This window comes from Ammodytes marinus, assembly GCF_949987685.1.
Source record: "Ammodytes marinus genome assembly, chromosome: 4".
Classification (NCBI taxonomy): domain Eukaryota; kingdom Metazoa; phylum Chordata; class Actinopteri; order Uranoscopiformes; family Ammodytidae; genus Ammodytes; species Ammodytes marinus.
Window position 1 is genome coordinate 30,792,239 of NC_137233.1, and position 24,911 is coordinate 30,817,149.

General features: G+C 39.7%; 4 protein-coding genes across 6 annotated transcripts; 3 read left to right on the forward strand and 1 right to left on the reverse strand.

Annotated features, from left to right (window-relative positions):
* Positions 1-544: 544 nt before the first annotated feature.
* LOC307249961 (thiol S-methyltransferase TMT1A-like) lies at positions 545-6,044 on the forward strand. Of its 2 annotated transcripts, XR_013844856.1 has the most exons (3): positions 545-1,086; positions 3,873-4,344; positions 5,091-6,044. XR_013844856.1 is itself a non-coding variant. In XM_080026870.1 (2 exons), the coding sequence occupies exons 1-2, from the start codon at positions 586-588 to the stop codon at positions 4,104-4,106; spliced, it is 735 nt and encodes a 244-aa protein (XP_079882996.1). In that variant the 5' UTR covers positions 545-585; the 3' UTR covers positions 4,107-4,475. The 2 variants fall into 2 exon arrangements, 1 of the variants encoding a protein (XP_079882996.1); XM_080026870.1 differs by lacking the exon at positions 5,091-6,044 and having other exon boundaries at positions 3,873-4,475.
* Positions 6,045-7,757: 1,713 nt separating this feature from the next.
* On the forward strand, positions 7,758-11,368 carry LOC307250109 (thiol S-methyltransferase TMT1A-like). Its single transcript, XM_080027068.1, has 2 exons — positions 7,758-8,305; positions 9,997-11,368. Exons 1-2 carry the CDS (start codon positions 7,808-7,810, stop codon positions 10,228-10,230), a joined length of 732 nt encoding a protein of 243 aa, XP_079883194.1. The 5' UTR covers positions 7,758-7,807; the 3' UTR covers positions 10,231-11,368.
* Positions 11,369-12,017: 649 nt separating this feature from the next.
* Positions 12,018-14,457, forward strand: LOC307249626 (thiol S-methyltransferase TMT1A-like; the record flags this gene model as incomplete). The annotated part of the gene is made up of 2 exons (XM_080026434.1): positions 12,018-12,515; positions 14,221-14,457. The coding sequence occupies 2 exons, from the start codon at positions 12,018-12,020 to the stop codon at positions 14,455-14,457; spliced, it is 735 nt and encodes a 244-aa protein (XP_079882560.1).
* A 183-nt stretch (positions 14,458-14,640) lies between these two features.
* On the reverse strand, positions 14,641-24,234 carry atf1 (activating transcription factor 1). Of its 2 annotated transcripts, none has more exons than XM_080025767.1 (7): positions 24,065-24,234; positions 22,230-22,349; positions 22,010-22,101; positions 21,778-21,902; positions 21,437-21,619; positions 17,239-17,392; positions 14,641-15,498 (listed from the first exon to the last, which is right to left on the reverse strand). In XM_080025767.1, exons 2-7 carry the CDS (start codon positions 22,347-22,349, stop codon positions 15,354-15,356), a joined length of 819 nt encoding a protein of 272 aa, XP_079881893.1. In that variant the 5' UTR covers positions 24,065-24,234; the 3' UTR covers positions 14,641-15,353. The 2 variants fall into 2 exon arrangements, with proteins under 2 accessions (XP_079881893.1, XP_079881892.1); XM_080025766.1 differs by having other exon boundaries at positions 22,010-22,107.
* Positions 24,235-24,911: the final 677 nt, after the last annotated feature.

A 24,911-nucleotide genomic window follows, 5' to 3' on the forward strand; every position in this document is an offset into this window, starting at 1 on the left:
GCATGCATTTCCTGAAAAACTGTTTGTGGCCACAGGGGGCGCCGGTTTTTTGGCCCGGTCTCGAAACCAACGATAAGTTGCAATTTTTTGCAGGTCTGATGGGTACACAAAACATTTTCAAGTTATGGATGACGGGCACGGGGTGAAAAGTGCCAAAAACCATTAAGAAACGTAAGAATAAAAATCCTTTGCAGTTCAATAGGGCTTCGCAGTATTCGGTACTCGGACCCTAAAAAAAGAATAATAATAATAATGGATTGGATTTATATAGCGCTTTATTTCTATGTGACTCAAAGCGCTTACAGGGTTCCAGGTTCCATTCATTCACACACAGTCATACCGGTGGTGGTAAACTACCATAGTAGCCACAGCTGCCCTGGGGCAGACTGACAGAAGCTTGTAGCTTAACTTTAAAAGTGTCGAGTTTTATTCTGAAAAGCTTAACCGGACATCCCGTTTCAGCTCCTCCCTCATAGCTAACTTGACAGGTAGCTATTCACACCAGCTGACTTGACAGTTATCATTGCGCCACTCAGTTCAGGGGGACTCTAGTATAGGTCAGTGTCTGCAAAAACAAGAGCAGAAATGACTTTTGTAATGCGATGTTGCGTTTTGGTCGTCAACGTGCTATGCATGCCCCTTCATCTGATCGACGCGGTCGGCCTCTATAATACCCTTTACAGACGTTTCTTTTTCCCGTACTTTTTAAATCAGTGTTCCGCATCGTATAACAAGAAAATGGAAGACAAGAAGAAGGAGCTGTTCCGCAGCCTCACAGAGTTCAGTAAGCCTGGCGGACAGCTTACAATTCTGGAGATCGGCTGCGGCACAGGCACAAATTTTGAGTTTTATCCGCCGGGCAGCAAGGTGATCTGCACAGACCCTAACCCCCAGTTTATGAAATATCTAAAGAAAGGCATGGAGGAGAACGAGCACCTCACATATGACCAGTTTGTGGTCGCATCTGGAGAGGACATGGGGTCAGTTGGAGACGAGACGGTGGACGTTGTGGTAGTCACCCTTGTGCTCTGCTCTGTCAAGAACATACCACAAACTCTGCGAGAAGCCCACCGCATACTGAGACCAGTAAGTCACCGGTGACTCCTGTGTAATAGCCACTATTACAAATGTGAACCATTTACCAACATTGACAAAGAAGTGTAGAAAATGTAGGCTACTTTTATCATAGACCCAGATAAAGCCTGTATCTTTGCTAATTAGCATTTGCCCTTTGGCCGATATATTGCCCTAAACATTATGGCTAATATCCGCCAAAGCCTAATGTCAAATGTAATCTGCCAAAGGCAGTTGGTAAACCAACTGTATGGTGGCTGATAAGAAGAACTAGAAAATGCATTTCCTGCTGAAAATGCGTGTGAATGCTGAAACAGCTTACGCTAAACTGGATAGCTGAGTATGAAGATTTGAAAAAGTTTAAAAGGGTCTATGATTTATAAAGTTGTTAAAGTTTATAAAGGTCATAATTGTGTAAAATAAGTTTAAAAGGAGTTGAAAAGTTGAATATATAGAGGTTTGAATAACATTTCTTGCTGAAATTATGAAGAAAGACATGGATAAACATCTTAAAACTATGAAATAGTAATTGAATAGACTTGGAGCTAAACTACCTTGATGGCTTGAATTTATATGAATCAGCTAAAGGAGTATGAAGATGTGGAAAAGTAAGCAATCGTCTTAAGTATGAACAGTATTGAATTGTTTAACTCTTATTGGAATGATGTGGAATATTTAAAAATGTCTAGATAAAATTATAATTGAAAGACAAAAAATGTATGTGTGAAATAGGCCTTCAAAGAGCAGAGTGTTTGCCCCATTTCAACTGTGCCTCTCCGAACTGTCTAATAAAGCGGAAAAAATAAAAAAATAATCAAGAAAAAAAAGTGAAATTGCCCTTTAATGGGCAGAGTGAGTCACCAAGGTGAGTGTATGTCTTATTGAGGGTCTGTGATCAGGCAGAAATCCCACCTTTTAGAGGCCTCAGAGAGGTAATTTCATCCAAAACGTCACCTCAAACCGCTGCCTCTAACTGACGGACCGTGAGTCTAACTGACAAAATTATTTTATTGTTGGAACCAGAAGAATCTGATGAAGACACAGTGTGAATAGTGTGCCTGTAATGTAAAGGATATGAGAACCAGAGCATTTTAAAAGTGTGGTACAGTCTGCCTTTCTTCAGAAATGTCATGTCTCAGTTATCAAGGCGGCAGTTGGTTGGACACCATTTAGCTTGGAAACCCAGACCTCCCATTGTGTAGGTCCGATTGCTTCAGTAGTCACATCTATGCGACCGGCAGAATATGTCCTACATTTTGATGTAAAAAGTATCCACGTAGGGTTTAATTTGTGGGAGTGAGAGGCAGTTATGTGGAAGGTTTTGGTGTTTTTTTACACCAGTTCTACACTGTAACAGTTGGTTCCCCACTCTGCCTCTGAACATTCTGTCCCATCCGGATCCCATTATAAATTTAGGAAGAGGTTGAAAAAAGCTTAAAACTAAAACTGTGTTTGTTCAAAGACAGTTGAAGATTTTAAAAAGTTGTCAAAGAATTGAATAGCTGTAATTAATGTGAATTGTTTAACGTTTGAATGGAGTCTCTAGCTGAAAAAATGCGGGAGGAGATAGGTTTCAAAGCAGAGGAAGTTTTAGCGGTTTGGAATGCTGCTCCTATCCGCTTCGATGTTAAAATAATTTGTTAAAAAGCTGAATATTTGAAATATTTGAAAAGGTAGAAAAAAGCTGAAAGGTGACCCCACATGTCCAAAAAGAGCTGAACATTTTGGTATTTGTATGGTTAAAATAGCTGAAGATTTGAAGGAGGTATGAAGGTCCAAAAAACGTACGGAAGAAGTGGAATAATAAAGATTTGGATAACAATAGTGTGAATGCTGGAAGCTCCAGCATTCACACTAATGACATCATACGTTTATTTTAGAATTGTAAAATGCCCCAGTAGGCCTATAAATAAAAATATATTAATGTTAGACCTACAATGGGCCTATTAACCTTAATTGGTAGGCTATTGTGCAGTAGCCAAAGTGCTTTTTACTTCATCATTAGCCTAATCAAGTCTTCTTTAAAGGTTTTCCGAGGAACTTTCAGTTTTTGCTCATTCTTGAACTCTTTTGGACAAGGGGCAGTGTTTTAATACACCAGCTGTTGTTCCTGGGTGAGTATATGTAGGACTGTACCCATGACAAAGGCATTAAGATAAACTATATAAAAGTAGCATTATTTGCACTGATGGTCTCGTTTTTCTGTTACATTTAATTTATGATCATCAGAGGGAAAATGAGACTGAAATATCTAAAAGTTCCTCGTAGCACCTTTAATTTGTAGCAACAGGATTTTTCATTGACTCCTATGATTCATCTCCTGTTGCTACCTTTGATTTGTGTGCAAGCACTGCACGTCAGACAAGTGAAGATGCATGAATGCCTTTCAAAAACTTGCATGCTATATAATATATATATATATAGCCTTTATATATATATCATAGATAGTAAATAATATATACTATATAGATGTACTAAATATATGATATCTGTGATGGCAAATGTATTTGTAATTATGTACTTCTCAGATATTCACATAATTCCAACATGCGTCTTTAATGTATTAGAAACAGGGAGGTTGTTGTTGATCGTGGGCAGACCTCGATCCACCTCTGGGTGTGAGGGATGGTCTGTCCCACTGCCGTATGAATCATAACTCTGTGACTCTGTGTTTTGTCTGTTATCGTTTCTTATTAAATATTTAAAAACTCAGTTGAGTTTTAGTTCTTATTTCTGTAGTACAGTATATAGATATGTCGAAATCACCACAACAATAGCAAAAAATCCTTGCTTCACAGGGCGGAGGCTTCTTTTTCATGGAGCATGTGGTGGCAGACCCCTCGACGTGGTTGTACTTCTTCCAGCATGTGCTCCAGCCAGCGTGGTACTACTCTGGCGACGGGTGCCAGCTCACCTGTGCAACATGGAAACATGTGGAGGCGGCGGGATTCTCTGACCTCAAACTGAGTCATGTTGAAGCACCACTCATGGCCTTATTGAAACCTCACATCATAGGTTATGCTGTGAAATAAATGGTCCGATAGGCTTTGTGGAAAGCTCGCCTCACAACCGGAGTGTAAACATGCCAAACACTTACCCCTGTGATATGATAGTACACCAAGGTTAATGATAATGCCAGCACTTTGATACCGATTTTATTTTTGTATTAAGTCCCTTTATTTTGATAAGACAATTTTGTTTAATAAAAAAACGTTGATAGACAATAAACAGCACACACTACTAACTTTGCATGCAGTTCAACTTAGGGGTGTGCACGTGTACACGTGTAGCCTACACGTGTAACCGTTTAGTAAATCATAACTGTTTAGGAAAAATCAATAAACGAAAACCGTTTTTTTTTTTTTTTTTTTTCTTCAAATTTCAAAGTTTTTAAATATGTTCTGGAGACACGCGTTTATTGATTTTACATCACTAATAAACTAATTGGGGAGGATAAAAGCTAGTCTGCCGAGAATCTGTCTGTCCCTCGGCGAGTGTGTGTGAGTGAGTGTGTGTATCGGCGCACACACACACACACACACACGGGGAGTCGCCGTGCTGGGACTCGACTCACAGCCATGGAAGAGTGATGAAAGATAACCTAAAGATTAAAGTTACCCGGTTGACGTGAACTACGCTCGTAAGTAGCCCGAACTTTAAAACACCTGTTCAACATGCATTTAACGTGGACATGTAGAAAGCGATAGGCTATATTAATCAGGAAATGAATGAAGCGCGATTATGACGGCGAACGTGTGTGTGTGTGTGTGTGTACCATGGACCTATTATAAGAGGTGTGTAAACGAGCGTAGTTCATGTCAATTGTGTGTTTACAGGCGAACGAACGCGTATGTGTGTGTGTGTGTGTGTGTGTGTGTGTGCGCGCGCGCGCCTACAAGACGGCGGGGGCACGAGGACAATGACGTCACGGTTAACCGTGTACACGAAAAAAAAGGGGTCGTGTAACCGTTTACAATTTTTTGTAACCGTTCACACCCCTAGTTCAACTGTTCAAGTGTCTTTGCTTGCTGCCAATATATCGATAGTATTCTTCCATAGGGAAATTTCTCTGTTTCGCTTTGTGCTAAAACTGGACTTATTTGAACCTTTTGTCAGTTGTGACTTTAAATACATATTTTTCTGTGATTAATCTGACCGTGTTATTGATTAAAGAGTTTAATCCATGTTTATTTTTCTTCATTTTGACATTTCATATCAGCAAACTTGTTGATTTGTATATTAATGAACTGAACGAAGCCTTGAAATTACAGCACTTGTTGCAAAGTGGTTATTGCTCTAACTGAACTACAGAACATCTTTGTAATGTTACCTCGCCCTTACACACACTGGCTGTTACAGGTTGCAACATTAGTTCACTATAAGCTAATAATCTGTTTGACATTTACTTGGATATGATATGCGGACCGCGGTAGGCCATAAATCCATTAGATTTACTCAAGAGGTGCAGTAGATCACACCCACATACCATCAGAGGAGTGTCAGGGGAAAATGTGTCAATGAGTTCAATATACCTATCTGGGACTCAATTCATGTAAGGTGACGGGTGTCTAAAGCAGCTGCACAGTCATGCTGGAAAAGGAAATTGTCATCTCCATAAAGCTTGACATCAGACAGAAGCATTAAGTGCTATAAAATCTCTTGGTAGAGACGTGCTGTGGTGACTTTGGACTTGATCATACGCAGTGGACGAACATCAGCAGATGACATGCACCCCCAAATCATCACTGATCCAAATGAAATGTTGCACTTCATTTGTAAATCAAGGTCCCAGAGTCTGGAGGAAGAGTGGAGAGACACAGAATCCAAGTGGCTTAAAGTCCAGTTTAAAGTTTCCAGAGTCAGAGATGGTTTGGGGTATAGGCCTACCACATGCAGGCCCATGTATTTTCTAACACAACAGGCGTGTCATTTTATTGTATTACAATTGTTCAGAAATGTTTGAATAAATATGCACATTTGGCAATATCTAACTAATGATGTGTCCATTTGTATTTCTTAAAAAAACAAAAATCTCGTTGGATAAAGTCAGAGTTAAAATCGTAAATTTATTTTACAGGACTGATTTTGCGTGCCCTTTTTTAATTTTATATATTATATGGCTATTTAAGAACAAAATGTTGGCTTTCATAAGTCAGTCACACATTCATCTCAGGGTGTGTTAGCTCACGGACGTTTACTGTAAACATATAGCCTACCTAGCTGTGCATTGATTTTGATATCTTCCCCAAGAAATTCAAACCTCCCTCTCTTGCTAATAGTCCAGGCAAAATAGCGTTTTTCATAGAATAAATTGTAAAAGAATTTTTTTCAGCTCAGATCATTTCTATGAGGTGTCCAGAACAACATACTAAAAGTCCTAAGAAATCCTAGTTGAGGAAATATGTTTAATTCTCATCAATCCGAGATGTGTGCCAATAAGGCGAGACACCAATAAATCCCAATAGGGCTATTTTTTTCCTTTAGTCCTATCAAAATGAAACTTTACACAATGAAAGTATCCATGAAAATTTAAATGTTTTGTATTACAAGTTTCTTTGAAAATTAATTTTAATATGCAAATGAGCTATACACTAATCGTACGCCCAAAATAAACCCAAATAGGCTTAATTTTTCCTTTACTCCTACCACAATAAAACTTTACATAGTAAAAGTATACTTGAAAAGTAAAACATTTTGTATTACAAGTTTCTTTTTAAATGAATTTGAATATGCGCATGAGCTCCACACTTATTGAATATCCAATCATCGTACTGCCAATGGGCGATGGCGATGCTGCTTTTAGACTGGCCTCTAACCTGAAAAACTGCCTGGCTTACTTATAACAGGTGCCTCTCATGAATTAGACCCCCCCCCCCAGCTAGTGTAATTTTTTACTTTTTTCAGTGCCATTCCCTTTCCAATGCCAAATAGACGAGACGTAGAATCACAGCCTGAAACGGCATGGAGAAAGAGGACATTGTCACACACCTTGGGACCAATTCACTCGCCTTTTGGAATTTTATTTATTTTGACTATCATTAATTAATTTTTATCAATACCAGTATTTTTTATATGAAATAACAGATTTTTGTTTATCAATTCCACATTTTTCTTTACCGGAAATCAATTGTTAAAACTGATCAAAAATAAATTATTTGACAACTTTTGTATGTGCAAAAGTTTGTGAACCCTGAGCTGCATTGCTTAAATTGAGCAGGTAAACACAATCAGGTGGGCCAAATTGAGTGATGAAATGGACCAATGTAATGAGAGATCTTTAGGGAAGTAATTGGGCGGCACCAGATAAAACCAGGTCAGTTTAGGCTCACCAAAGTGAACCCATACAGGTCAAACATGCCAAAAGGGAAAGACAATCTCAGTTAAATTTTTTGCAGGTCTGATGGGTACGCAAAACATTTTCAAGTTATGGATGACGGGCACGGGGTGAAAAGTGCCAAAAACCATTAAGAAACGTAAGAATAAAAATCCTTTGCAGTTCAATAGGGCTTCGCAGTATTCGGTGCTCGGACCCTAAAAAAAGAATCTTGTAGCTTAACTTTAAAAGTGTCAAGTTTTATTCTGAAAAGCTTAACCGGACATCCCGTTTCAGCTCCTCCCTCATAGCTAACTTGACAGGTAGCTATTCACACCAGCTGACTTGACAGTTATCATTGCGCCACGCAGTTCAGGGGGACTCGAGTATAGGTCAGTGTCTGCAAAAACAAGAGCAGAAATGACTTCTGTAATGCGATGTTGCGTTTTGGTCGTCAACGTGCTATGCATGCCCCTTCATCTGATCGACGCGGTCGGCCTCTATACCCTTTACAGACGTTTCTTTTTCCCGTTCTGTTTAAATCAGTGTTCCGCATCGTATAACAAGAAAATGAAAGACGAGAAGAAGGAGCTGTTTCGCAGCCTCACAGAGTTCAGTAAGCCTGGCGGACAGCTTACAATTCTGGAGATCGGCTGCGGCACAGGCACAAATTTTGAGTTTTATCCGCCGGGCAGCAAGGTGATCTGCACAGACCCTAACCCCCAGTTTATGAAATATCTAAAGAAAGGCATGGAGGAGAACGAGCACCTCACATATGACCAGTTTGTGGTCGCATCTGGAGAGGACATGGGGTCAGTTGGAGACGAGACGGTGGACGTTGTGGTAGTCACCCTTGTGCTCTGCTCTGTCAAGAACATACCACAAACTCTGCGAGAAGCCCACCGCATACTGAGACCAGTAAGTCACCGGTGACTCCTGTTAATAGCCACTATTACAAATGTGAATCATTTACCAACATTGACAAAGAAGTGTAGAAAATTCAGGCTATCATAACGGTATGATTTACACATGTTTTATTTCATTATAAAGTAGGATTGGCCTACACACGAATGCTGATTGAAAGTCTGACCCAGATAAAGCCTGTATCTTTGCTAATTAGCATTTGCCCTTTGGCCGATATATTGCCCTAAACATTATGGCTAATATCCGCCAAAGCCTAATGTCAAAGTCTGTAATCTGCCAAAGGCAGTTGGTAAACCAACTGTATGTTGGCTGATAAGAAGAATGACATCATACGTTTATTTTAGAATTGTAAAATGCCCCAGTAGGCCTATAAATAAAAATATATTAATGTTAGACCTACAATGGGCCTATTAACCTTAAATTGGTAGGCTATTGTGCAGTAGCCAAAGTGCTTTTTACTTCATCATTAGCCTAATCAAGTCTTCTTTAAAGGTTTTCCGAGGAACTTTCAGTTTTTGTTCATTCTTGAACTCTTTTGGACAAGGGGCAGTGTTTTAATACACCAGCTGTTGTTCCTGGGTGAGTATATGTAGGACTGTACCCATGACAAAGGCATTAAGATACACTATATAAAAGTAGCATTATTTGCACTGATGGTCTCGTTTTTCTGTTACATTTAATTTATTAAAAACGCATTCAGCGTTTATGCGCCCAATGTCTGGAACGGACTGCCAGAGAGTCTGAGGTCCGCTGAGACTCTCAGCTCTTTTAAATCGGGTCTCAAAACGTTCTTGTTTCCCTTTTAACCTGTAATTTTTTTTTTTTTGGTAAAATGTTTTAATTATTTTATTTAAATGTTGTATTTTTATCCATGTTTTAAATTTGTTCCTTTTTTTTTTGTATTTGTATTCTTTATTTGATTTTAACCCTGTGAAGCACCTTGAGTGGCCCTGTGCCTGAAATGTGCTCTATAAATAAAATTGCCTTGCCTTGCCTTGCCTTATGATCATCAGAGGGAAAATGAGACTGAAATATCTAAAAGTTACTCGTAGCACCTTTAATTTGTAGCAACAGGATTTTTCATTGACTCCTATGATTCATCTCCTGTTGCTACCTTTGATTTGTGTGCAAGCACTGCACGTCAGACAAGTGAAGATGCATGAATGCCTTTCAAAAACTTGCATGCTATATAATATATATAGCCTTTTTATATATATATACATTTTAGTATATATATATATATATATATATATATATATATATATATATATATATATATATATATATACTAAATATATATATATATATATATATATATATATACTAAATATATATATATACTAAATATATATATATATATACTAAATATATGATATCTGTGATGGCAAATGTATTTGTAATTATGTACTTCTCAGATATTCACATAATTCCAACATGCGTCTTTAATGTATTAGAAACAGGGAGGTTGTTGTTGATCGTGGGCAGACCTCGAACCACCTCTGGGTGTGAGGGATGGTCTGTCCCACTGCCGTATGAATCATAACTCTGTGACTCTGTGTTTTGTCTGTTATCGTTTCTTATTAAATATTTAAAAACTCAGTTGAGTTTTAGTTCTTATTTCTGTAGTACAGTATATAGATATGTCGAAATCACCACAACAATAACAAAAAATCCTTGCTTCACAGGGCGGAGGCTTCTTTTTCATGGAGCACGTGGTGGCAGACCCCTCGACGTGGTTGTACTTCTTCCAGCATGTGCTCCAGCCAGCGTGGTACTACTTTGGCGACGGGTGCCAGCTCACCTGTGCAACATGGAAACATGTGGAGGCGGCGGGATTCTCTGACCTCAAACTGAGTCATGTTGAAGCGCCACTCATGGCCTTAGTGAAACCTCACATCATAGGTTATGCTGTGAAATAAATGGTCCGATAGGCTTTGTGGAAAGCTCGCCTCACAACCGGAGTGTAAACATGCCAAACACTTACCCCTGTGATATGATAGTACACCAAGGTTAATGATAATGCCAGCACTTTGATACTGATTTTATTTTTGTATTAAGTCCCTTTATTTTGATAAGACAATTTTGTTTAAGACGTTGATAGACAATAAACAGCACACACTACTAACTTTGCATGCAGTTCAACTGTTCAAGTGTCTTTGCTTGCTGCCAATATATCGATAGTATTCTTCCATAGGGAAATTTCTCTTTCGCTTTGTGCTAAAACTGGACTTATTTGAACCTTTTGTCAGTTGTGACTTTAAATACATATTTTTCTGTGATTAATCTGACCGTGTTATTGATTAAAGAGTTTAATCCATGTTTATTCTTCTTCATTTTGACATGTCATATCAGCAAACTTCATTATTTGTATATTAATGAACTGAACGAAGCCTTGAAATTACAGCACTTGTTGCAAAGTGGTTATTGCTCTAACTGAACTACAGAACATGTTTGTAATGTTACCTCGCCCTTACACACACTGGCTGTTACAGAAGCCTATACAATTACAGGTTGCAACATTAGTTCACTATAAACTAATAATCTGTTTGACATTTACTTGGATATGATATGCGGACCGCGGTAGGCCATAAATCCATTAGATTTACTCTAGAGGTGCAGTAGATCACACCCACATACCATCAGAGGAGTGTCAGGGGAAAATGTGTCAATGAGTTCAATATACCTATCTGAGACTCATTTCATGTAAGGTGACGGGTGTCTAAAGCAGCTGCAGTCATGCTGGAAAAGGAAATTGTCATCTCCATAAAGCTTGACATCAGACAGAAGCATTAAGTGCTATAAAATCTCTTGGTAGAGACGTGCTGTGAAATTAAATGTTGCACTTCATTTGTAAATCAAGGTCCCAGAGTCTGGAGGAAGAGTGGAGAGACACAGAATCCAAGTGGCTTAAAGTCCAGTTTAAAGAGATGGTTTGGGGTATAGGCCTACCACATGCAGGCCCATGTATTTTCTAACACAACAGGCGTGTCATTTTATTGTATTACAATTGTTCAGAAATGTTTGAATAAATATGCACATTTGGCAATATCTAACTAATGATGTGTCCATTTGTATTTCTTAAAAAATTAAAAAATCTCGTTGGATAAAGTCAGAGTTAAAATCCGCTATTTATTTTACAGGACTGATTATGCATGACCTTTTTTAATTCTATATATTATATGGCTATTTTAGAACAAAATGTTGGCTTTCATAAGTCAGTCACACACTCATCTCAGGGTGTGTTAACTCACGGACGTTTACTGTAAACATATAGCCTACCTAGCTGTGCATTGATTTTTATATCTTCTCTTGCTAAGGTTGGGTGTTGTCATACTACGATCCAGACATCTTTAAGCGTGGGTCCCGCCCACAAAATAGTGCAACAGAAAATAAAATCTCAAATTAATTTGAATTGCAATTAACAAAAAAAATATTGCAGTGGAAGGTAGCCTATTGCTTTCTAACCTCTTATTGTGTGTGTGTGACTGCATAATGTGATGACACGAGTGACTCCATTGACTTTTTCTCGACTTAGCTTCCACCTATGGCCTGGCCTATAGGATGTCTCCATACAGGTGTCAGTTTCTGCGCTACCGTGTGGTTAAAGTGCGAAACTGACACCGTCGCTCAGGTATTATAGAGTGTAATCTTCTGATCTTCTTAAGCCGTCCGTGCTTACGCCACCAGCTAAGGCTTTTGATTTAGAATGAAGGCTTGCCTCATGAAATTATGCAGACTCCTTTGTTTTGTGTTAACTTTGCCCTTATGCCTGATGGAGATCGTAGGCCTGTACGGGATGTACAAACGCTTGTTTCCTTTGCTTGCGTACAATGTGACATTTTCATACAACGATAAAATGCACAATACGAAGAGGGAGCTTTTCCGAAACGTGGGAAAATTTGCAAACACCGACGGTACTCTCCGCCTGCTGGAGATCGGCTGTGGCAGCGGGGCGAACTTCAAGTTTTACCCCTACGGTTGCACGGTCATCTGCACAGACCCCAACCCACACTTCGAAAAGTACCTGCAGATGAGCATGGACGCGAACACACATCTGACCTATGACAAGTTCGCAGTCGCCTCCGGGGAAGACATGGAGCACTTTGAGGACGAGTCAGTGGATGTGGTCGTGTGCACATTGGTTCTGTGCTCCGTCTGTAACGTGCTACTGGTGCTGCAGGAGGTGCGCCGTATCCTCAGACCGGTGAGTGTCTTTATGTGCACGTGCCGCCGTGGGATATGTTTCATTTGTGAATCACCTACTTGCACTATAGGGCTAGGCTATGTGTGCATGGCTGGATCCACCGGTTATTTACACACCCAACACCCAGTGTTTTGTGTGTGTAATACCACAGTGCCCACATTGTTTCTGTGTCGAAACTTTTGTGGGAATTTGATGGTACACAGGGAATGTGCACCATCCCAGTACCTTTGCTTTGTACCTGTAAGCAGGGCCGCTGCTACGCTTTTGGGTGCCCTAAGCAGAAATTGTCAGTGATGCCCCCCCCCCCCCCCCCCCCCAAAAAAAAAAAAAAAAAACACCCAGAAGCTCGCGTCCGCAGGGCGCGAGCAAATTTTTTTTGCCCTTGCAAGATCTCTGCGACTGCTTTTTGGCACATTTGCCAGCATTTACTAACAGAAAGAACAGCTTAACTTGTGAAAAAACTGCCTTTGCAAAGGAATTGAGTGATAGGATCATAGACTGATTATGAGATAATGGGCCCCTGGGCTTACACTCTTAAAGGGCCCCCCACTTGTCCCTATCCAGTCAGGTACACTGAATTTTCTACACGGATACACAATTAATGGCAAAAACATATTAAGGAAGTCAGTGTTTCCCACAGGATTTTGGGGTATTGTTGGAGTACCTTGTTGGGGGGTGGGTGGAATTATTTTTACCTTTTTAAAGTAAAATGCATCAATCTGGTGCACTTTGTGAGGAAATTTTAGAGACTAGAGAGATATCAAATCCTGAGATGCAGAAGGAACATTATTTTTCAGATTTTTCTTAAACAGGTAGCACTCTTTACTCTGCAACTGTAAAAACAGTAGATTGGTCTGCAGACCCATGTTCTATAATGGAGGGGCCCATTTCAACAGATAAAGGGTGGATATGAACAATTTAGAATTCACACATATAAAGTTTATTTGTGTATGTGTGAGGGGGCCTTCAACCCCCTTAGACAGAGCTACTAATGCTGTTGTTTTTAACTTGCTTTTGTATTTCTCCCCTACTAGTTGAGGGGCCCATGATGATTTCTATCTTGTTACATTTTAATGAGTATTTATATTTAGGCTATTCCTTTTTGGACCCTGTTATTGACATCAGTGACTGAGCTCTTTGACTATGCAACATGAAAAGTTACTATCAGTATCTCTGGCTAAGGGCCCCCCTGAGCCTGTGCCCGGTGTGCCTGTGCAGTAATCCACCCCTGGATAGGTTACACAATTAAGAAAAAACAACGATGGGCCTGTTCATAACTAATTTATATATTTTTTGTAATGTAATGATTATCAGGAACTTTAAAAAAAAATAAACTATTTTGGGGGCCCCCGGACCATCTTTTACCTTTTTAATAAAAAAAAAAAAAAAAAAAAAAAAAAAAATTATAATTTTTTTTTTTTTTGTCCCTGGGGGTGCCCCCCCCAGGGACTTGGTGCCCTACGCAGTCTGCGTACTCTGCGTATAGGGAGCGGCGGCCCTGCCTGTAAGCCTATAGGCTTATTAACACATCAGTACAGTTAACCTACATCTGGTTAGTAGGTAAACAAACCCTCTCTTTCAACAGAACATAAAATAGTTTGCAGTCTTTTAATTTTGTCTTAAGTGTTATATTGTGTTAACCAAACCGACCACTCAAAGTTACATGTGATTAGGTTTTTAAGTGGGGTTTTCTCTTACCTTACAGGGTGGAGCTTTCTTTTTCCTGGAGCATGTGGTCTCAGACCCCTCCACCTGGACCTACTTCTTCCAGAATGTGCTTGAGCCCCTGTGGTACTATCTTGGGGATGGATGCACGGTTACCAGAGCAACGTGGAAAGATCTAGAGGCAGCTGGTTTCTCCGAACTTCACCTAAGGCACATTGAAGCTCCAGAGGTTTCGCTGGTGATAAGACCCCATATCACAGGATATTCTATCAAATGACTGCAGGGGAGAATGAACAGCTTTTTTTGTGTGTGCCTAATAGGCCTACAGTCTTTAGAAGATTTATTTTCTGCATAATCAGTCAATCTCTACACAAATTAAAAGTCCTTGAGGGAGGCGAGAATGTAAGAACAATTTCATTTACATATATCAAAAATAACACTTACCAAATTGCAGTAGAGTGAAAATATATTTATTTACTTAAAAGAATCAGCAACATTTCATACACTGTTTGTTTTGCTTTCCCCAACCCTCCCAAGATGTACATAATAAATATTACCTGGACACTGCTTTTTTTCCCTGATTGTCTAAGTAACTGCCAACAAATGACCAAACACACCAAACTCAATGTTATCATTTCTGTTACCCTTTATATTCCATTGCACAAAAAGAATAAGGAATGACAATTGTAACATCTCCTTGTAGGGAAATGAGGGGAATTGCTGGTTCACAAACTAAAAGAGGAATTAGATTTGTGTAGAAATCATACAGTCAGAATTTTGCCAATGCTGTTAGAAGACTTAAAAAAAAAAAAAAAACTCCAACAGCAAAAAAAATGTAAAACACAAGAAAGGGATTCATTGAGAAACTGAGACTCATAGTAAAAGCTCAACATTTCAGACCTCCCAGTATTAAAAATGTACACAACTATAAATGTTATAGAATTAGCGAATAAAATAAAATAAACAGCACGTGGAAAAATGGCCAATATCTTTTTTTAATTGACGAGTATATCTTACTGCCATCACAAAGTCACTTTTATATGAAACTGAGTAAAAAAACTGGAGGAATCTCAGCCTTAAATGAAGTGTTCCCAGAAACCACATTCATATCCAAATGGCTGCTGTGCCGCTCCCCACATTACGTCTCGATCCTTAAACCTTTACTCAAACTGCTTATCCTGTTTTAACACAGTAAAGGTCCTTTAATGTTTTCAGCTCTTCAATCAGGGTCTTGTTTTGGTTTTCAAGGACAGCTACGCGGTTTTCCAGGCATTTAACGTATTCTTTTTTCTTCCTTCGACATTCACGGGCTGCCTCTCTGAAAGGAGAGGGAAAAAGTGCAGTTAGCCCAGCTGAAAGATTCTGCAATGAATACCTCACTGATCACAATGACTTTACCTCACACATTCTCATGTTAACCAACAGCACTTGAACACAACGCCATGTAACACATCGTTTTTTTTCTCTTCTATTTATCCCTTCTCCTGTCAGTTACGCAAGAGTATGAACGTGTAAATAGCGCTCCCCCTTTTTGACAGGTTCTTTGTTGGACAAATTATGGGTAGGTCAATAACCAGAGTTCTGTAATCCGGCAGCTTTTGGCCCTAACTGTAGTCGGGAGCACGCTGGTCTCTCTAATCAAATGTCCTTGTTTTGGCTCGTAGTTGCTAGGCTACCTACTTTAAGCTGCCCAATCAACTTTGCAGAGGAATGAAGAAGCGAGACATTGCGTTGGCAGCTTTACTTTAACTCGACCGTACACTCAAACTTGGTGCATGGGGCACCTCAACACCAACAAAGCATAAGAACACCTGTTACTTGGGCCGCACCACGATAACACTCACTCTGACAAGAACATTTGATTAGAATTTTTTATTTCTTATTATGGAATAATTTGCCCAAGTAGAGCCTTTGTGTGGGAAACACTGGGGATATAATTTTAGGGCGATTTTAAAAAAGGTATCAAAAAGTGGATACCGCCCAACTGTAGAGTCTAGTTTGTTTAATATGTAAATAGTCAGTTGAGACTAGGGCTGGCCCGAATGCCATTTTTCAGGCTTCGAGTATTTGTTGGTTTTTCCGAGCGAATATTCAGATATTCGTTCCAGAAAAACACACCATCAAACCAACATTAATAATGCCAATGTACTCACTGAAACCGAGTGTGTGAGCCGAGACAGCACGCTGCGTAGTTTGTTGATGCTTTAATAACTTTCGAACGGTAGTAAAGTCGGAGTTCCTTACTTTTTCCCCGTGGAGGCAAACAGCTGTTTTCCGTTCCAAATCAGCTGTCCTCCGCGCCATCGTAACCCATACAGGAGCTTATTAATTCATACAGGAACGTGCATCTTTTCGGCGATTTATAAATCCATACAAAGATCCAATATTGATAGTCTTTTGTGTCCATATTATATCCATTATTGACCGCCTATTCCCATGATGCAAGCAAGTCACAGTTGATGATGGCTGAATAGCATGGCTGAATGTAAACAAACAGCTGAGCTAAGCTAACGTTAGCATTACGTCAAGCATTACATTTCCTTCCGAAATCGCGCTAATGTTGTGGTAGCCTATAGAGTTATTAGGAACACAATCTATTCTTCCTCCATCTCTCTCTCTCTCCCTCCTGCGCTTGGTGCCGCTTTTAGTTTGCCTCACTCTGGTAGCCTACTACAGCTGATATCACCGGAACTTGCGCTTTGAAAGGGCAACTGCCAACTTGGTCAAAAGTTTGATTATTATCAAATAATTCGATAATATATTTTAAATGAACGTCTAATTTGTATTTTACAATTGTTTTATAATTTGTATATCCAAATATTATTTGCTGACAAAATATACTGCAGTTTGAGCTACCTTTGCAAAAACAATGTAAAAAAATTAAAAAAAAAAAATTTAAAAAAAAAAACGAATATCCCGAATACTGAATTGAGCTCCGAATACTAATTTAACAAACGAATACTCGGATATTCGAATAATTCGGGCCAGCCCTAGTTGAGACATTTTCGAGTTTTGATTATTTTCTATTCATATGTCAAGAAATAAACTTTCCACCTACCTGTTTTTCATAAGCCTGACTTCTCTCTTCATTGTTGGGTCATCAGACTTGCCCTGAGAGATCCCCATAGGAGAGGACATTACCACAGTCTGAGGCATGGAGCTTGATGTTTGCGCTGTGCGGATCTGATATGTTTGCACCTCTCCACCTGCACCTGGGGGGAAACAGCACAGTCAAAAGATGACAACAGGGCTCCGACACAGAATGCATCACTTTACAAATCTCACAGGTTACAAAGGATTTTGTTGACCATAAGCACATAACTTTTAGAGCCCACCAGGAAAAATGTGGGAGGAGCATTGAATGTTTTGATTTATTTTTTACTTTTTCTAATGTTAATACGGAGAAGTTTCTAAACCCATGTAAACAGTGGTGTAGTGGGGATTTTTTTTTAGTGGAGGAATGCTATTTTAATGGAGGTCATCACAATGAATACTGCACACGCGCACACTGCACATCGGAGCGCACCTATGACGCAAGCACCTGTTTGCACGCACACTTCTGTGACAAGTTTGTAAAACCTAATATTATTTAACTGTTGCATAAAACACAGGATAAAATAAGGTGCGACTCCAAAGACTTTTAAAGGATGAAAACGTTTCTCTTACATGACAAAGGTTTACACTTTGATGATGCTCGGATCTTGAAGCGCTCAAAACCTATATGAATTTTAACAGGATTATGTTTTTTTAGTTTGTATTTATTACAAATACATTATTGAAGAGGTTTGTTTGCTTTATTTATGCACTTGTTACTTTTGGCATTAATGCCGTTTAAATAATTTGTAATACTTTTATGAATATAGACTAATATTAATTGTAAAATGTTGAACATTTATAGTATTAACATTAAATCAACTTATCCTTGAAGTAAAGAGACATACCAATTGTAAAAGTGAAGCAGTGTTTGTGTAGATGTGTAGATAAGTAAATTAGCAAAGCCTGTATACAATCTGAAATCCAGTTAGCGGTCTTATCAGGCACAAAAACAACACCATGCAGCTGCTATACTATTCACAGTAGGAAGTATTCTACCTGGTATTTTCACACGCAGGTTTTGGAGGTGAAGCTGAGTTAGGCTAGCCTGGAAATCCAGACCCTGATATCTTGAACGATAGAGGGTCTGGCCACGATCAATAGTAATTTCCAACTCAAGGGGCGGCTCCTACTCGTGCATTTCAAATGCCACTGCACGCAGTTGGATAGCACTACAACCAATCAGAGCGATGCCCCGTTCGTTTAGCGAACAGCTGTTAAACTGTTAAATTAAACGTTTGCCGTGGTCGGTCGGCAAAACAGAACATTCCACTTACTTGCTAATGAAAGATTTGAGTGCAGTCTTCCAAATAGTAACGGGTCGAGGCCAAAGCAGTCTCAAACTCACACAACATATCCGCAGCCATGTTTGATGTTTACTATCACGGCTTCGACGTCGCATGCACGTCACTGTCGTCATCCGCTTGCGTCCTCCCCAGAGTACCATACAAAGGGCTCTGGCGCGCCCATATTAGATAGAACCAATTGAAACGTGAGCCCGGATTTCTGGTCTTTTTGAAAAAGCTTCAACGGAGAGTGTCCAGACCAACAGGCGCAGCAAATTTAATTTGCCAGCGCCTAGTGGCAGGTCTGGGAATGCCAGGCTAGAGTTAAGCTCCATTTAGACCAAATCAGGCAATGGCTGAAAACCGCTGCCGTGTTGTCCGATAGTAGCCTGGTCCAACCAGACCATCGTACTTCATTTCATTTGTAAAGAAGGTCTGGAACTGCCCAATTGGCAAATGTTCACTTACTTGGAGGCGGGTGTCTGTTGAAGTTTAAAACTATTGGATCTGCCCAGTGCCACTCTGGATTAGCCAACATATCGCATAACGTTTGGTCGTGACGTATGTCATGAGCCAGCTTCTGACGGTGCGTTCCAGTTGTACAGGGCAGGGTTCAACATAACTTTTTTTTTCCTACTGGCCCGCCGGGCCAGTGGATCTGAGTTTTACTGGCCCCATGTACATTTTCACTGGCCCTGCACACACTTTTTTTCTTCTTCATAATTTAGTGTGAATAATTATAATACCTATATTAGAAAAATAACTAAATCTAAAGGGAATATCTATACTGTAACAGTATAGATATTCCCTTTAGATTTGGTTATTTTTCTTTTAGTTAATGATATGAAATATTGATATTGCTCATACACATAATATAAAACCAGGCAAACATATTGAATTTGAAGCCTACAACTGAAAGTATGTGGAAGGAGTTGGCCAGTATTTTAAAGTCCAGAAGTTTGATAATAGTTTTTATTCTTGAATTTGGGCAGTTTAAAGAATAGTTCACCTGCAGAAATCATGTTGAAAGATAAAAAAAAAAAAAAAAAAAAAAAAAAAGAGATGAAGGTCTGATCAGTCTTTGTGGTGTGGTAGTGTTTACTACTTTCTCTATGCATTAGGGATGTGAATGTGTCAAACCAACGACCGGTTTTCCACTTGCGCTCAAGTTGACGTAAAAAATAGAAATCCGAAAATCAGAAGGTTATGCCGTTTTTTTTTAATGGGAGATTTCACCGTGCATGCGAGTTCACGTCTGGTCGTGAGCGCGCTGCAGGAGCGTCACTTCTACATGAAGTGTCAGCTTCACATTAAGAGTCCGGTGTGGGACCATTTTTTCAAACTATTGATAAAAAACAATGCAGTGCAAAATATGCAGCATAATGTTGAACTCTCGTCTAAGGCTATGATGTTAAATCACCTTAGAAACACACATGCCTTCGTCCGAGCAAAGCAGCATTTCACCGTGAGATCTCGCCAGTGAGTGAGCGAGTGAGCCGCCGCGCAGAAGAACTGCGGGGTTTGTGGCTAAAATAATAACCGGGGATATTCTCCCCGTTAGCGATTTCACTGGGAAAGACTTCCGCGATCTGATTGTAGATCATGAAAACACAGAGCCATGTCGGGCAGACAAACTGCGCGACTATAGGAACTGTCCAGTGAGCAGAGTCCCTCCGTTCGTTTCTGTCTACAACCGACACAATCACCGGAGACGCATTCACAGCGTTTAAATAAAGCCTCTCATTTGTATTACCATTGGGGCTTTGATGCAAATACTGTAACATTACAGCGGCAGCTAAAGGAAAAGCGCAGTTATCACTTCATTTTCTGCACCTCAACCTCTGCTGTGGGAAGAAAGAAAGGGGGCAAAGTAAGTCGATTGATTTGTCGACTCGCAGGCGGACAGTAGAAGCTCTGCCAACGGAGCAAGAGTGCGCCCGCTTGTTGCTCCGCCTGTCAAAACACCCACGCATCGTTTGTCCACTGGCCTTTCATTAAAAAATATATTATATATTATGTTTATTATATTGATAAACACTGCTTTCATTACGACTCTCAACGCGCATTTCAATGAACCATGATGTAGGCCAGTCTACAAAAAGATACTGAACTGTGATAGGCCGTTACTGGCCTGGGCGGGACAGTGACTGGCCAATCAACTTGCCCTGCATATGATTTTACTGGCCCCGGGTTATGTCGAACCCTGCAGGGAACTGGTAAATTTCCGACTTGTAGTCTATGGATCTACCGGTACCTGGAAACGGTAACTTGCTAGAGCCTAACGTTTAGTTATTTGGATGAGAAAGGTTGTAGGCGTCCATACTTTCCCGAGCAGATGCACTGGAACACAGACAGGTCGGAACTCGGAACTACCAAGTCGGAAATTTCCGAGTTCCGAGTATAAAGGAACGCAGCATTCAACTGAAACTGGAGCGCGACTTCGACGTCATCGTTCTCAGCCACTCGCTCTGTTCGCTGATTGGACCGCCAAAAATCTGGACGAGCAGGAGCTCATGAATACACTGCAGCCCCAGACTGACTACTGAAGTGAAATGAAAATTGAGCGGAAGTAGGTAGGCGGGCGGAGCCAGGCTAGTCCGATAGTGGGAGATCACTTAATTAACATAACAGTAAACCTTTTATGTGACGTCAAGCTGAAATGCCTACTTGAATGGTGACACAATGCATGTTGACTGTGTCTGTTGGTATCTTTGTAATCCCTTAAAGCGAGATTGTAGAGCTCATGGAAGATCATGACTGCTGTCGCTCCTCCATCTCACTGATGCTAAATGCTACTTCTTTATTACACTTTATTGGTTTAGAAATCTTTAGAAATTCAGATCAATGTTTTTTTTAAATATGCCATGCTTTGCTCACCTTGTACAACAACCTGGTTGCTGGGCACCAGTATCTGCTGGCCATCAGGTGTCTGGGCATACTGAAGGATGGTGGTGCCTGCCTGGGCTGCACCAGAGTTGGCCATGGCAACAGCCTGTATCCCCTGCATGCCTTCGGACCCTGGAGTCGCCAGCTGGATTGTGCCATTAGCAGCTATGGTAACTACAATAACCACACAGATGTCAACAGTATTCGGTGAAGCACTATTACAAAGCACATGTCAGCTAGGTAGGTTTATATTCCGAGTCATGCACTGCACTGTTTTTAAATAGTTGAAACTCTTTCTTTATGCAAGTATTATAGTAGGGGTTAGTTCATACTGTACTGGCCGCTGCTGGTCTGGTAGATCTGAGTGGTGGGAACTGTAACACCTGTCAATGCCGCGTTGTTATCTTTAACCTCAATGTGTGTCACTTCCTCAGATGAAAGTTCATTGAGGATTTTTCTACAACGCAGGAGAAAAGAGTGTCACTTAGTTGGTATTCATAATATCACATGAATGTTTCTGAGTTGTGTCAAAGCTTATTGTTTTTGGTTGTCTTTTTTTTTTACCTGTATGAAGGCCGTCTTGCCAAAATTTCTCTGGTCTGTTGGGCACTCACTTCACTGTCTGATGAGTCCTGTGAATCTTCACTATCTGAACCCTGGGCCTTGAAAGAGCAAGGCGGATTAACAAAGTTCATGAGAGTAATGGTATAACATGAGATAATGAAGATGAAGGAGATTACTTAAACAAAGGCTATTAGAGTGCCATTAGACCCAAAGGGCTCACCTGTGCATTCTGCCCCTGAGGGGACTGAATAACTGACTGTGCAGACTGGATGACTCCTTGAACCTGAAACTGACCCCCTGGCAGCTGTACAACAGCTACAGAAGAACCACCAAGTGACATCTGCAAAACAAAATTCACAAAATACATAGTTTTATTATGGAAATTGCATCCAATTGCACATCCACTTTATTCCAATCATTATTTTCTTTATTCTTAAAAAGTTAATTATTTCACCCCATTACAAAAAACATATTTTCTTTTTAACCCCTAGTGGCATCTTATTTCTTAAAAATGTGGACATAATACAATTAGTATTGGCTATAATCTTCAAGATGGATATCTTATAGACCCAAAACTATCTGTAAGAATGGATTTCACAGCGTAATATTTTTTAATTTGGATGAAACGATCAGTTAAAATTTACTTTAAGAGACCTATCAACAATAAAAGCATCTCTAAGTGAACATGTCATTTATGGGTATAGTCAGAGGGTGCGCGAATTTGAAAGAAAGATATATAATACATTGGTACTTCAGCCAGGATCAATTATAGACAGCAACAAAGGTATTAGACCCCATCTCAAGAAATTAAGGTTTTTCAAAAATGTACTGATAATTTTATTAGAGCCTTTAATTTATACTGAATAGTAAGAGAACACATACTATAACTACTTCAAATGCCTCAGAGTTATTAATTAACATGAATTCTCTTTAGATACAACTTAAAAATTGAGACAGCAGTTAAAATATTATATATAAATCTTAAATACAGGTGTATTAATAAGCCAATCATAAGTGTGCTTTTAGCATGATATACGTGCACAAACTAGATTACAGGTATTTTTTAGAAGTGTTAGAGCTAGTGTGGCATCACAGTAGGGCAGTATTTAAGAGATACTTGGTATTTTAGAATGGATCTATTGGATACATTAGTTATCTATTCCTTAGTACCTGGGCTATCTGTGAGAACTGAGAGGATGTGATGGTAGTGGGAATAGTGGCGCTCTGTAAATCGGTGCCATTGCTGCCTTGTTGTACTTCTTCCATAGTAACTGGTAACAAATAAATCAATATCACCGTTTTTACAGTGGTGGGTCAAATCTAACACAATAACTGTTTGTGGCCCGCTGTGACCTTAGCGCTATATGATATGTTTTGTTTTTTAAACTCCCATAAGAGTGTTGAGCGATCAGAGCATTATCCTTTCAGTTTATTATTTCACGCTAGCTTAAATTCATGACTTCAGGCCAACTTCACATCGACTTCCTCTTTGGTTCAATCGCGTTAGCCAATCCAACACACTTCTGTGACATGGAGTTAAGGAACATAGCTAGGCCCGACAGTTAATACCGATAACTTTATTCCCCTTGTGTTTAAATAAATGCACTTTTTTTGTTATAAAGAGGGCGACTTATGCCCAAGCAATGTTTGCATTTGGGTTGTGAAGTGCTCCTTTGTGTCTTTACAGCAACAATGTTCGACCTCAGCAAGATTGCCGTTGCTAGTTAACGGCAGCTAACATTCAGTTTAACGGATGTTAACCGGTTTAAATCACTGAAAACAACCGTTTCAACGCTATAAGCGCGGCGAGTTTCGTTACTCTGGTTCACAGGACGGATGAGCTTTTGTCTCAATGAGCAAATATGTGTAACTCTGTCACTGGCACGCAGTTACCGCGTCAATAGACGTCAGCGATACGGGGAACCATTAAGCTAACTACACCTTCCCTTTTCGTAAAACGACGAGGAGTTGACGAAGCAACAGCCGCCATTACCGCCGCAGCGGGGCGTACAGCCAGACGAGCACAAGTTTACAGTTGAGACAGACGAAATTTACCTTGTCAAAGGCCTTTTAACTGCTCTCGTTCACAGCGTGGAGTTCGTGCAATTCGTGTATTTACTTTGACACAAAAAAACGCCCAGAAAAGTTACTTAGCAGCAACGGCTAACAGCTAAAAATACAAAGATGTCAGCTAAAAAAAAAAAAAAAACTGGCTGTCGTCTGACTTTTTCCCCCCAAAGGAAATGGGCGGTGCCGTCTGGCAAGGACGCATTACGTAATCGAATATTTCTAGCTTTGTGATTGGTGAAAGAGGGTTGAGCAACTGGTACGCTCTAGTCTGGTAGATTACCAAAATTCTCCCCAATGAGAGAATCGAAGGGAAAGGTTGCTGTTGTTGCAGTAAGATCAAAGCCTACACACAATGGATTGTGTTTGTCATGTCTTTATTTTGTCCTACTTTATACTTTTACTGTAACATTGCATTGGGAGATATTTAAAAGTAGTTGTGGTTTTACCCCATTATATGTAGGCTATTTGACAGCTGAAGATAGTTTGACAATCAATAGGCTATAAAATAGCCTACTTTTACAGTCAATTGATGTGGTTATCTTCGAAAATAGTTCAAGGGCCTACTTTTAATACTGAGACCATTTTTGTATTTTAACCTGTTTGGGATCATTATAGCCTACTAATATTTCTTATTATTGTATTTTTACATGAGAAGTCGCTGAGTCTTGGTTTATGTGTTGTGCTCTCAGTACAATGTAGTCTACTTTGTTTGCTTCGTGATGTAACAAAGCATGATAGCCTACTGTTAAAATACTGTACTGATACTAAACACTTTATTGTTAAAATGATTACTGTTTCCAACATTCCAGGTAGCCTAGCTGTAATGTTCCAA